This window comes from Musca autumnalis, unplaced genomic scaffold (genome assembly GCF_047663935.1).
Source record: "Musca autumnalis isolate F117 unplaced genomic scaffold, ASM4766393v1 scaffold_1, whole genome shotgun sequence".
Classification (NCBI taxonomy): domain Eukaryota; kingdom Metazoa; phylum Arthropoda; class Insecta; order Diptera; family Muscidae; genus Musca; species Musca autumnalis.
In genome coordinates, this window is record NW_027411644.1 from 325,269,461 (window position 1) to 325,284,409 (window position 14,949).

The window sequence follows — 14,949 nt, forward strand, 5'->3', positions numbered from 1 at the left end:
TGTGTCCTCTTGCTATTTAGTCATTCTGTGATCCTTGTCGTGACTTCACTGAGGGCTGTGGTCGTGCTTCTTTCAGTTCTGAAGCCATGTTGCTGATCGGCCTGGCGGAAATGCTCATTGAAGTAAGGTGGGAGGATGGACTCGAGGACTTTCACGATTGGCGATAGAAGAGTAATTGGGCGCTAGGAGCTGCCTATGTGGGCAGGTTTGCCAGGTTTTGGAACTGGGACTATTTTGTCGACCTTCTACATGTCGTGGAACAGGAAGGTGCTGAGATATACTTGTAAGCACATTATCCGTTGTGATGGTGGTGGATATGGTTGTATATGGTCTTAGGGCACGGGAAGCTCGGCATAGTCTTTTTCTATGTCGGTTTGGCGTTGGCGGGTGTTCGACGAATTGCCTGCAAAAGGCAGCTGCTGTCCTCGATGGGGTTTTTGGTGTGTTGTGGCCAAAAGTTATTTTTATATTGTCGGCGCGTCTCCGGGCCACCAGTCCCGGTTCCGTTTGGGGACCAACTGGTAGTAGTCTTATGGTTACGAGGTCGTACCAGAGACTTAATTCTAGGACCACGGGTACCAGTTGCCCATAGGTCTAATGGCCTAGTCTGGTAGTTGGTGTCGGCCCCTTGTGGGAGTATCGTGGTGGCTGTGGTTGCACCCAAATCGCAGGGAGTGTCTTCGGCTTGAATGTGGAGTTGCATTAACAACCGGCTGTCTGAGCCATAGAAAGACAGGAGCTTTGGATGGTGCTCCGCACTAAACCAAGGTGGTGAGAGGGCCAAACACTTGAACACAATTGGTACCTCACTATGGTGCAAGGGGCGTTGGTTGGTGGCCTGTAATCAACCCGGTGCTGAGAACACCGTGGGATTGAGCCGTCAAGGCAGGTACCCACTCTAATCATCACCACACCTGTCGGTGAGAGGTTTTGGACCGTGTTCTAGAGGAGTTTTGTGCCTGGATCCGATTCCCCTGGGTGTTTCCGCCATATTTCTTTTTTGTGGTTGGAAACCAATTTATTTATTCCCTCTTTGAGGTCTTGGATTCTGGCGTCTGACGGATTGCTTTTCCTGATGGCGACTCTCAAATCAGCAAGCTTCGAGCCTTCAGTCGGGAAATTTGGTTTCATGTTTTTGATCCGTCCAGTTGGTATGCATCTTTTGCATGCTTGTCAGAGTGCGTGTCCGAAGAACTTTTCACCAGCAGGTAGTTGGAGGGGCTTGTGAGAACTCGGCTTCTGTCTGTGTGGTAAATATCACCCAGTCGGACTTGTTAAAGTTGACGAAAGTTCTGTCCTCAGATGTGGTTGTTGCTTCAGCTGTACATAATTTTATCTCCCCATAATTTTATTGTGATGGGGAGATAAAATTATGTACGACTGAAGCAACAACCACATCTGAGGACAGAACTTTCGTCAACTTTAACAAGTCCGACTGGAAGATATTTACCAGACAGACGTCGTATGCTTGCGAAGCCGTCCCACATCCGATATGCCTGAGGAGCCTTCTTTATATAAATACAGTAACCTAGCCCATAGGGCCATGAGCGGTTCCAAAAACAGCTATACAATAATTTGCTGGTTCATTTATGAATTTTCTTTGCTTCAGTGCTCAGACCTAGCAGAAGTGTTTTTAATACTAAATGGATGAGTGTAATTTTTTCGCACTTCATTGCATATAGTTAGTTTGGAGCACATATATATCTATTGAACAGAATTACATTCTTACTAATAAACTTGAAGTTTGGACTCTTATTGCACTATGTCAGGTTTTGTTATATTGACTGCATTATCTACCATTTCGCCAACGTTTCGATATTTGTTCAACACCGGAAAAATTTAACCCCGTTTTTCTCGTTTTCTTTTTATCAATTTTTTAATGAAAAATGTATGCTGAGTCTATTACGAAGTTGATTTATTTCCGCTTTACATATTCTTATCATTTGGAAGACAGTAAAAATGACGAATAACAAAAAAAAATGTCCATCAAAATGGTAAATAAAGGAGTAGATGATACTTTTTAAGTTATGGCAATGAAAGCGATGAGGAAATTTGTTCTTGTAGAAAAAAAATGGAAAAACGTAGTTGAAGGAAATGACTTAAGGGGTTTTACAGACATTTGCCATGACAATGCAGGAAATGTCAGTAATGGTGAAGTAACATTTGCCAAATTGTTGTTGTATGATCCTTTCAACAAATATAAAACAAAAAAAGTAAATTTACTAATATGCGGATATATATGTCTTCCGAATGCAAAGGATAAAATGCCATTGCTATTATTAGTTTTGAAACTTGTGCAATGATGAGTTTTTGAAGCCAATTTACTGTGAATTTTTTAATCCTTGTGATATGGTTTTGTTGTATTTTCTTTGAAGGTATTATGTGCCAGCAGACATACATATAACTTGTAGTTATGGAAGGTAGTTGCATTTTGAATTTTGGCTTTATTCCAAAGAATACTCAGAATATTCATGGATGGATGGGTGTATTAATTGCCACTAATATTCAATTCTTGCATTTATTGTTTTTAAGACCAATAGCAAAGCTATGAAAATAACTTTATTTGCAGACATTTTTGTTACATTTTTTATTTGTAGTCATATCCTTTAACATCTTATATGCATATTTGTACATATATACTAAAAATGTATTTCTTTATTTAAAAATAAATTTAAAGTTTGGTAAACTGTAATCTCGATGGTGAAGTATACATATAAAGCTTCTAAACTGTTTGTAAGTATATGAAATTAGAACATCAATTTTCATTAGACTTTTAAATTGTTATTTCTATGTGTATGTATGTATTCATGTAAATAATATTATTGTCATTCCACTTACCTTTCTTCCCTCTGAAAATTTTCCCAAAATAATTTTCTTGGGCACAATGACACTGTAGGTGGCGGCAGCAACTTTCACTTCATACAATTTGTACATGGTAAGATTTTGTATAATCATCTGTAAGGATACAACAAGAAAAGAAAAATCAAAACTCAAAAAATAAAACTATTATTTAGAATAAATAAATCGGAAACATATCATGAATATTACATAAATTTCCGGTTACTTTGCTTGTATTTGTTTTTAGCAAACGAAACAAAAAAAAAAAACAAAACATTTAAATATTTGCAACGGCATACAAAAAAATCTTTTCAATGAAAATCTCAAAAATATACATGAAAGCTTTTTATTTTTCTGTATGTGAATATGAGTGTGTGTTATTTTATTTCAATACCAACAAATATTGTATCAAATTTTATTTGAATATGTGCTAACGATCGAAAACAAACTTTGATTATGATTTTGATGCTGCTGATGTTCGTGTTGTTTTTTTTATTGCTGTTGCCTTAACAATCATCAGTTATATTTTTCCATTCCGGAAAGGATAAACTTTATCTCGCAGGCTTTTAAATGTTTTCACAGTCGAACGGAAAAAATGTTTATGTGTGCACATTGACGTTTGTAAACGTCAACAATATATCAAATATGTATGGGATTTATATTTTTATAGATTTTGTTTTGCAAACCTAAACACTTACATGTATACATATGTATGTATGTGTGTGAATTAATTTGTATATCTTCAATGCACATACATATATTTTTTAAAATGCATGCATATTCATGTGCCCAAAAACAAAAATACTCTGATTAATTTGAGAGCATTGCGATTCGTGGTGCATATTCGTTTTTATTATTTTAAATAAATTTGGATGAGATTTGAATTTTTCAGAAGGATATACATGTATATGCATGTAGGTATGATGTATGAAGTATTGTGGTAATCAATGGTTATTTGCTACAACAGTATATTGAAATCAATTGAGTAAGTAAGAACCGCGTTAAGTTCGACCGGGCCGAACTTTTTATACCTTCACCACCAATTTACAACAATCTCGGTTCGTAAACGCGAGAAAAATGTGACTAAATTTCTCAAAAAAGCTTAATTCTGGTGGAAAATTTTTAGCAATTTCGGTGCGATATTGAGGCCACAACCTTCAAATGACCGAAAATTGGGTGGTACTATTCTATGGGGTTATATGAATACGTCAACCTATAATAACTATTCTCTTCTGGAATATTGTATAACCCCTTGAAGACTACATAGAAAATATCAGCCTTTTCCACGACCTTCAAATACCCAAAATCGGAAAGTACCGTTCTATGGGGGCTATATGAAGACGTGGACCTATACCGACAAATTTCTGGATGAATGTTCCTCACCCCCAATGAAGACGTGGATCCATACCGACAAATTTCTGGTTGAATGTTGTTTACCCCCAACGAAGAATGATTACCAAATTTCAGCTATTTCGGTTGAATAAGGAGGCCACAACCTTCAGGATACCGAAAATCGGGAGATACCATTCTATGGAAGCTATATGAAGACGTGGCCCTATACCGACAATTTTCTTGTTGAATGTTCCTTACCCTTAACGATGAATGAATACCAAGTTTTAGCGGTTTCGGTGGAATACTGAGGGCACAATTTCCAAAATACCGAAAATCGGCAAGTACCGTTCCATGGAAGCTATAGGAAGACGTGGACCTATACCGACAAAGATGTGGGCTTATACCGACAAATTTCAGGTGGACATAGAACGTGTCCCCAACGAAGACTAAATACCAAATTGCTGCAAATTTTGGTGCTTTATTGAGGCCAAAACCTTCAAAATACCCAAAATCAGAAGGTACCGTTCTATGGGAGCTATATGAAGACGTGTACCTGTACACGTTGAAAGTTCTTTACCCGCAACGAAGACTGAATACTAAATTTCAGTCATTTTGGTTCAATAATGAGACCACAACGTTCAAAATGCCGAAATCGGAAGGTATCATTCTATGGGGGGCTATATGAAGACGTGGACTTATACCGCCGGGGATAACAATCTTGGCGCGATGCGGAGGCTAGACGTCACAATCCTCTCATTTAACTTCTTGTAGTGTTGAACTGGGAGGCTGTGATCGACCAAAGGATATCCACTCTCTGTCACGCACCAACACAGTGCACTAGAAACTCATAGTGCATCTCTGGACTGAGTGACACATATTTGGTAGCGATCTCCTACCAAAGTAATAGTGAGATCCCCTAACACCGGGGTGTTATGTGAGCTCGTGCTCATCGGTGTTCCCAAGGTTTGCAGTTAGGGTACCAACTGTATTAGAACGGAGCCTCGCTTGATACCTGGGCACCTCAGCGAGTATTTCAGCCCTAGTCATGGTAGTGGAGGGCTATGCCACGATTGTCCTCCCCCATTAACTCCTTTTTTCTCATGGATACAAATTTTAAAAACTTTAAACCCCCCAATTCAAATTCACCCTCGGTATCGACCAATGCATTGAACCCGAACAATGATGCAACTCGTGCTAGTACGACCCAATCCCTGGGCGGGGACGACAACAAGACGCTCGACGTAGTAAGTGACGCCATCAACCAGCAGAGCAGGGAGTTGCTCGATCTCCTAAAGGATAGTGAGACCCGCCGACTCAGCCAGGAGAGCCCCCCTCCATGGGACTGGGAGAGCTGGGAGGACGATGATATGGATATCACAATTATCCCGTCTCAATCGTCCAAAGAAGTTCTCTCATATGCCTTGGAGAGTTCAAACCCCAACCGATCCTGCTCCCTCAGGGGATGAAGGGTCGGTCGGTTCCGACAAACCTTCCTTATGTAGGCAAGATGCTTTGGTGGAAGAGTTATGGAGGACGGCCTCCCCCTTGTCCCCCTCAACCAAGTCAAAAAGGGCCAGGCTAAGGAAGAACAAGTATAACTACCGGAGAGCCGTGTTTTACTGCACGAAATTTATCGGCAGAAACCCAACTGAGGTAACTCAGGCGGAATTCAGGGAGATTGGATTGAAGATTCAATTTGTGAGGCGTTTCGAACGGAAATATCCTCACATTGAGAAACTCTTACTCCCAATCGACCGAATTCCGACCCCTGCGAAGGATGCTGTTTCCAGCTCAGCGGCTGTGAAAAGAACATCTTTCACAGGGAAATCAACAAAACAGATGGTGTCGGCTTGCTCGAGTCCTTTGCGGTCATCTTTGATGACTGCGGTAGGACCAGGCAGCTCGACCTCATCGGCCCCTAACACTTCGAACCGCTCGGGAATCACTGGTGTGAATCTTGGCGTTTCGAAGCTGGCGCAGGGAAAGACGCAGCCTCAAGCTAAGCAGCCGCTAAAGGTACCGCCTATATTGACTCCTTCGTCGGTGGCTGCTGCTGGACCTGTAGGGGATAAGAAGGGTGGAGAGCGATCAGGGGCGACGATTGTACAAAGGACTTGTCAACAGACCATTGCAACATCGTCTGCAACTGATGGATCTCATTCTTCTGGAGGCAGGAAGGATGGAGCGTGGTACAGGGCTGGCACGGCGAAGAACCATGTGGCGGGTTCGAGGGATGACCAATCGACCTCAAAACAGGGTGGATCTTCGAGGACATCTGCGAGGAATGCGTTAAGACGGTTAGGTCCTCCCAAGATCCGCATCCTGTTGCTAAGAGGGTGGTGGGACACCGGTCGAACAACCAGGTGGAGACCTTCGCACAGGTGGCCGGTAAAAAGAAGGTAGAGAAGGCTCAACCGGGGAAAGCCGACCTAGGGCTGAATCCTTCTCAACCTTCTGTTGAACGATCATCGGCGTCAGCGGGCTCCGAGGTGATGGTCGCTCCGGATGATCTCCGGGTGGCGATCATCGATAGAGCTGATCTGGATGGGAAGATCAGCGATACGCACTGGCTTGCGGTGGAACGTCTTCTCTGGAAGACCATCACGTCTGACGAGGTAGACGCCAGGAAGACCGGCTTTGGCAGGGCAGTCGTCCACAGGGGCATCAAAGTCCTCTTTTGTCAGGATGAGGAATCGAAGGACTTCCTCATCCAGACGATTGAGGGCGCTGGTGAGCTCTGGAAGGGCTGTAGGCCGGCCGCGGTTCCTGTGGAAGATATACCTCGAAGGATCGTAGCCACAACATGGGTGCCCCCTCCAGACTCTGAGGTAGAGGAGGTCTTGAAGATGATCAGAAAGCAGAATAGAGGTCACTTCATTGATGACTGGAGGTTGCTGAACTTCTTCAGAGAAGGAGAAGGCATGGTGATGAGATTCACCATAGATAGCGAGAGCGCTAACTATATTAGAAACTGTGGGAGAGTGCTGTACTTCGGTTCTGCTGGACTTCGGTTCCGGATCCAGAAGTCGCAGTAAGGTTGTTCGGCAGCATGGCCTGCGAGTGGTGCAGATTAATTTGCATCATTGCAAGGCTGCGGCTGCCAAACTCCTCCTCTCCCTCACAGAATCTGAAATAGATATCGCTTTGGTCCAGGACCCTATTTATATAAAAATAGGGTTTCTGGACTAAACGATAAACGCCTCTCACTATTCTTCGCTAATAGTGGTGAGAAGGTAAGAACCTGTATTGTAGCCAAGAAAAGTCTAAATCTTATTCAACTCTACAATTACAGCGATGGTGATACGACTGTAGTGAGGCTGGACGAATATACCGGTAGGGCTTTGGTACTAGCCTCGGTCTGCATGCCGTATGAAGCACCCGACCCACCAAACGGATTGGTGTGCAAACTGGTGGAGGAGACTACGGGCATTTGCAGGTTAGTGATGGGCTGTGATGCGAATGCTCATCACTTCCACTGGGGAAGCAATGACACCAATGCGAGAGGTGAGTCCATATTCGATTTTATTTTAGCTAATAATCTTCGAGTATGTAATAGGGTTAATACTGCCACCTTCCGTAATAGGGTAAGAAGAACCGGAAGAACGACCGGTTTGGGGATTCGTTGCTGTAGTAGTAAATGATTTGATGGTGATCGGGAACTCGGCGATTCGTTGTTGCGTATGATCGTGGATGCTATGCGTAGTTGTTCGGTTGAACGGATACACAATGCTCGTGTCGTGGGTGTTCGGCCTCTCGCTGATTCGGTGTCCGGTGTTCGGCAACTCGGTGTTTATACGGTTGCTAGGGCCTTCGGCTCTCGTGTTGTAGGGCTTCGGTCTATCGGTGATTCATCACTCGGTTCGGTTGTTCGGGGCGCGGTTAGTTAGTGTTAGTTAACCTCTGCAGTACACTACGAATACTGACTAGTGGAACAACACTCGAAGGTGGAGTAAATGTATTAACCTCCGCGCAAAGGGGTAGAACTCAAAAATACTTCCCAACCTCTCTACACTCCCTTGCCGGTTGGCGAACTACGAACACACAACTGTACTCAAGCCCTTATGGCTGGCTCCCTGCAGTAGCAAGACCTTTCACAAACTGAAATACTTAAGAGAACGGTTGCACAAAGCGATTGAGAATTACTCCGCTGTTGTCATGCTGGTGATTTATTACATTGCATTATAACGCACTGTTTCCATAGTAGCGTTACTCAACAATGTGTACTGCTGTATCGTTAGGGGTTTTATCGGTGTTGATGGCATTCAGTTGTTGTATTATGTTCGTTATCATTTTGTCACGTTGGATGAGGTGCCGTTCTATATAGAGTCTATATCAAAACTTGGACCGATATAGCCGATTTTCAATACCAAACATCGTAGAAACTTCTATGCCAAATTGCAAATTACTATCTTAAAAATTTGCGAGCTGTATCTCGATTTCAAACGACAGGTCGGGTATGGTTACATCGACTCAAAAAACTTTTTTTTGTTAACTTATAACAATCTCCTAGAAAATAAGCTGTAACTCGTTGAGTTTTAGAGATATCAAGATGAAGGTTTGAAATCGCAGAAAAAATAGAAATTGGTAACTCAAAAAACGCATTATTTGAGTTATTGTACTCGATATATATACTGCTATAGTTTCAAATAAGTACACCTCCTCCAAAACTCACCACTATTTCAATAACTATTGACATGTTCAGCACGAGCTTAGTGTCTTTCTTACTTATACAAATATTTAAAAACTTCACACATAGTAACTCCTCTCAACATGTCACATTTCTGTGTATTTGTTTTTTTTTTTTTGTGAAGAGATGCGATTTTTGTTCATTGCTATGCCACCACGCACTCTCAACAAAGTTCTCATGGCAGCGTTATTTTATGTTTCATTTTCTAATATTTCAGCAAAAACTATTTTCTATATTAGATTTTTGTAACTAAAAACTTTTGCTGGGCCAGAAAGAAAAAACGAGAGGGGAGAAGAGAAAAACTCCCCAAAAATTGGCAAAAATATGAAAATATTTTTGAAACTATATTCCAATATAGAAATATAAACAAAGTTTTTCGGCATTTTTTGTTTTGGCTATGATGCATTTTGATACATTATGGCATATCACTCAATGTACTTGTGTGTGTATTTTTATTGGGATTTGGAAAGAGATTTTCAAATAGAAATAACTAAAAGTTTACACCTTTTCTCTGGTAAGGGAAAATGCATTACGACAAAAACCCCCACGCTTAAGGATCAATATCACATGGCAGCAATTTTTATGCTTTTCCACTAAAACATTGCAAAGCTTTTGAAAGAGCGGTTTATTTGAATGTTACATTCGTTGGTTTTCCACGCAACAGAGTGAATATCTGATGGTATTTTCTAGGAATTAGTTGAAAATACTTTTATTACTTGTTATATCCATTTGGAGCATAAATGATAAACGCAGCAACAGTTTTTAAATGTAAAAACAAATCCTAATAAAACTTTTAGTGCCGGTATTTAGAACATTCAATTTTCATTAAATACTCTTTACTAAACGCCGTTATCATGGTTGACAAATTCCAACGCTCAGCAGTTACCTGTGATTTTTTTTTGTGAAAATTGTCAACCACTTGGGGAACGTTGAAAAAAAATTGTTCGATTTTTAGTTGGAAATAGTAATTTTGATGAAGCATCAATTTATTAAATTAAGTGTTCGAATTTTTATATATTGCAATTGTTGCGTATATTTGAAATGGCTTCCCTTCTCTACTTGCAATAAATCAAAAATGTTGGCAATAAAAAATAAGCTTTAATTTGAAAAAAAAGTATATAATTTTACGCTTTGTTGCCTTCAAATTCTTTAATTCTCACTGTATTCATTTCGAATAAATATCATTGATCAAACATTACATACCGCTGTTTCCAATTCCTTGGCCGAGGCATTTATCCTTATATCACGATGCTGTTCCTGACCCATAACTTTTGTTTTTATTATATAAAAATCAATGTTGTTGTAAAATTCCAAAGGTCTTTTCCAGCGTATCATTATCGAGTCCTGTAGATGACATGTCAAATTGACAATAATCGGCGCACTGGGTACCCCAACATCTGTGCGTTGTACAATAATATCGGAGGATTCACCTTCGTTTTTGGTAGTGAAAGCATTTACTCGAATGCGATACTCGGTAAAGGGTTCTAGAAAGAGAGTAAAATGAGAAAATTAAATAAGCAATGAGAAAAATAATAAGACAACGAGGATTGATAATATAAAATAAATGGATTAAAAACTTATTACGGGGCCACCCGATATCAAGCGTCGTAAGCCCCTTCATTTTCAAAAAATGTAAATACTAATCAGAAACCAGATAGCACCGTAGGAACAGTCAGCTTGTAGAACAGATAAATATTTTCAGCTTATGACTGATCGTTAATTTAAATATGTATAGAATTTTCGTAGGTTACAAAATATGTTATGGATGTTTCCAGTGGACCTTATTATTCTACTGACATACCCATTCAACACGAAAAACATCAATAAAGTAAACTGATCAGTAGTGGGATTCTCTAACGCATTTTTTGGTTATCGACAAAAATCGTTAAAATTAAAACGCAAAATTATGATTTAAAAGTTCAAATAAAAGTTGACATCACTGTTGCTATCGGTAGAACTTTGCGACTACTTTTTATTCGTCGCTTACTTACCGAGAAACATTGTTAATTACCGAATTTATAAGCATTTTAATTTTAACGATATTATTCGATAAATAAACAAGTAAGAAAGTATCAGTCGGCTTTGCCGACAGAGATATACCCTCAGCCTGTGTGGATAGAAATAGTTTTTTAACCAAAAAAACTTATGTATTTTGGGGGGTTTTTAAAATTTTGGGGGTAGGCACCGACAAAAGTATGGATAGGATTAAAGCTTAAAAATTTGCGGGTGTATCGATAGATAGTGCTTTTTTATCACACTAACCTGCGAAAAACATAATACGTACCGCTGTAAACAGGGCCAGTAGGAAAACCTTCGGTAAAAATGTCCAAAGGATCATCGAACCACACAAAAATGTTGAACAATTGTGTGTTTGGTACCACAAGTATTGGACAGATATGGCCCAAATTTGAACATAAACTAAGTTTCGACAATATTTATAGATACAAAGTTTGGACCAAATCGGTTGCTACGTCTATGAGAAATCGGGCGTACCATTTTAGCGAATATTTTCGAACTTTTGTGGGGGAGGTACCGGAAGGCCCTATAAGCACCACCTTCGAATTTCATCTAATATTCGAAGAATATTACAATATCCAATATGTTGACGAGCGCAGTATGGACTATATATGGTGCCATAGTGGTTTTTTACAACTTTCGGGCTGTTTTCTCAAGAAGTACGGACTTGCCACTGAAAAAACTTTTACTGCCGCAATTGGTGCAGCTAACGCAAGTTGCTTCAACAAAAATCAAAGTGATTCGAGAGCAGGTCTTAAAGTGAATTTATCCAAAATTTTGTGTGGGAGGTACCCGAAGGAGTGGACAAATATAGTCCACATTCGAACCTGATCTTTATCTAGTAGATATTTCAGGATGTGTAAAGTATGGACTAAATCGGTCAGTTCCATCAAGAGTTATCGTGCGCACAATTTTTCTGAACATTTTTGAAATTTTGTGGGGGAGGTACCGGAAGAAGTGGACCAATATGGCTTATCTTCGAACTTATACTAAGTTTACACAAAATATTACGAATACCAATTGTGGACCGAATCGGGAGTTATCTCGCACTCCTACCACTACATACGGTGTCATAGGGTTTTTTGTACCTTTCAGGCTATTTTATCAGGAAGTATGGACTTACCCCTGATTAAACTTATACTGTTATATGGGGGGCAGTGAATACAAGTTGCTACAACAACAAGTAAAAAGTATCAGTCGGCTTTGCCGACAGAGATATACCCTCAGCCTGTGTATATTGAAACAATTTTTCCCAAAATACGTATGTATTTAGGGGGTTTTAAAAATTTTGGGCGTTTGAACCGACAAAAATGCTGATTAGGATTAAAGATCAAAAGTTTTGCGGAGGAGATACTAAGAGGAATGGATCGACATTGACCATTATGGATGTGGATCTCCAGCCACAACATATGGTGGCATAGGGGGTTTTTACACTCTTCCGGCTATTTGCTCAAGAAGTATGGACTTGCCCCTAAAAAAACTTTTACCATCGTAATTGGGACAGTGAATGCAAGTTGCTTCAACAAAAATCAAAGTGATTCGTTATCAGGCCTTAAAGTGAACTTATCCGAAATTTTGTGTGGGAGTTACCGGATCGAGTGGACAAATATAGTCCATATTTGAACCTGATCTATGTCTGGTATATATATTAGGATGTGTAAAGTTTAGACCAATTCGGCCACTCCCTTCAAGAGTTACCGTACGAACATTTTTTTCGAACATTTTTGAACTTTTGTGGGGAGGTACCTCAAGGAGTGGGCCGATATGGCTTATCTTCAAACTTAAACTATGTTTGGACAAAATATTACTAAGGCCAAATTTTGGACCGAATCGGCAGATCCGTTCGAGAGTTATCTTGCGCTCCAACCACCTCGCACGGTGTCATAGGTGTTTTTGCATCTTTCAGGCTATTTTCTCAGGAAGTGTGGACTTGCCCCTGATGAAACTTGTACTTTCGTGTGGAGGGCAGTGAATACAATTTGCTAAAATAAAAATCAAAGCGATTCGAGAGATGGTCCTAAACTGAACTTTTCCGAAATTTTGTGTGGGAGGTACCAGAAGGAGTAGGCCGATTGAGTCCATATTGAAACCTTATCTAAGTCTGGAACACATTTCACGATGGGCAAAGTATGGACCAAATTGGTTGCTCCCTTCAAGAGTTATCGTGCGCACAAATTTTCCGAACATTTTCGAACTTTTGTGGGGGAGGTACCGGAAGGAATGGACCGATATAGTCCATCTTCGAACATAAACTAAGTTTGGGTAAAATATTGCGAAAGTCAAAATTTGAACCGAATCGGTTTTATACGTTCGAGAGTTATCGTGCGCTCCAGACAGCCAGAGAGACAGACAGACGGACGGACATTGCTCAATCGACTCCAAATTGTCTGAAACACATTTCGTCCAAACATACTTGGGGTCTAAAACCATTATTTCGATGAGGCACATTTTGCCCGTACGAAAGTGTATATACCCTTGTTAGCATAAATGCTGAGGGTATAAAAAATCGCCGGAGGGATTCTTAATAAATCGCGGTGGTGTTATAGCCTTTGTTAAATCCGGTTATATATAAACGTACTATAAGTCCCATTTCAATATGACTTGCAATTTCCAGGCAAAATCGTGAAAATTTAAAAACGCCTAAAAATGTGAACTTTAATCGCGGTGATTTATTTAAAACCCCTCTGATGATCGAAAATTTTTTGCAAGTGAAAAAAGAAAGCCATGGACTCGAACCCACACAGTCACCAAATTACGTGACCTGGTTTCGCTGTTAGTTGAGCAGCACTTCAGACGTATCGACTGTGGGATGGCTTCTCTGTCCTAGAACTTTTTCTTTGATTTTTTTCATCTATTAACATTGCAGTTTCAGAATCTGCAAAAATTTCCCAGGTGTAAGCGCTTTTCAATTAAAGTTGGTTAAGGCGCACTGAAATATTTGTTGTTATTTTTTGAAACAAAAATGTATTTTGACAGCAAAAGAATACCTCAGCTGGGCTTACAGGTTCACCTTGTTATAGCATCATGGTCACTGTAAACAACACAACACATGGGCGTATGTCAAACTGTCTATAGTACGTTTAGGCTAAAAACTGTCAAACATAAAAAATATAAATATAAATATTGGAGTTGTGTTCCGAAAAGCTTTACTTGCAAAGGTTACTAGCCGGTAAAAATACTTATTACATAACCCCTTACAAACATGTTATTTTAACAAGGGCATGTCGCTCAGCAACAAGTGGTTTCCATAACTTCAGTTTAGTATATTAACTTCGTCGGAACACTGGATATGGAATGCAAGTCTGGCAATTTTTTCTCATTTATTTTAGTGTTTTTGGTTTTTTCACAAGACATTATGCCACCACCACCAACCAACCAATGCTCATTAAATATTCTTCATTTGGCTTTGCTATTCTAAAGTTTCGTTGACTATATAATCAGCTTTTGGTTTTCATTGTTTTGTTCATTTTACAGTTTTTGTTTGAGCATTACACAATTTCTCATTATGTAAAATGTTTGCATATTACTTAGCTGCCAAATATGTGTGTCCAGTAACTCCAGCAATGGAGATTGGTGGCAAATTTTTACATTAGCACTGGTGCTGGTGGTGGATGTGATGGTCATGTTAGCCTTTTGTAATTTCCACTCTGTTGACTTAATTTTCCATATGCATTTTTATGTTAATCAGCTAAGAGTATTAATTAACATTAAATTTTCATATTTAATAATTATTTCATTGGAAACGAAGCAGAAGCAGCGATTGTACATGACCATCATCCTTGGTTGGTAGTTGCCCAGTGGCTTAACATGACAGAGGCATTGACCATAACCAGGAGACCAACAACAAGATTCTAGGCAATGTTGTCCTTGTTCGCGTTGTTGTAGTTGGTGTTATTTTAACACTTGCAGGGTTGCATTTTACTTCGTTGCTGGGTTCGGTTTAATAATTGCACAAAAATTGTATGACTGTGAGCGGCAATTTTGCCTCCAAACAGAAAAAAAAAACAGTGGCCAGGCACAATGTCACATGGGGTTGGTAGAATGGATGACTTTCTGGTTGTCTGCCTAGATGGTCT

At 39.9% G+C, this 14,949-nt stretch overlaps 1 protein-coding gene across 13 annotated transcripts in view; it reads right to left on the bottom strand.

Moving 5' to 3' along the window:
* Nucleotides 1-14,949, bottom strand: part of Ptp99A (Protein tyrosine phosphatase 99A) — an 874,937-nt gene that overhangs the window by 39,678 nt on the left and 820,310 nt on the right. For all 13 annotated transcript variants that reach the window (XM_073962747.1, XM_073962759.1, XM_073962758.1 and 10 more), the window contains 2 exons: nt 10,061-10,341; nt 2,839-2,955 (listed from right to left, as the gene is read on the bottom strand). In XM_073962747.1, coding sequence (XP_073818848.1) covers nt 2,839-2,955; nt 10,061-10,341 — 398 coding nt within the window. The remainder of the gene's footprint in view (nt 1-2,838; nt 2,956-10,060; nt 10,342-14,949) is intronic.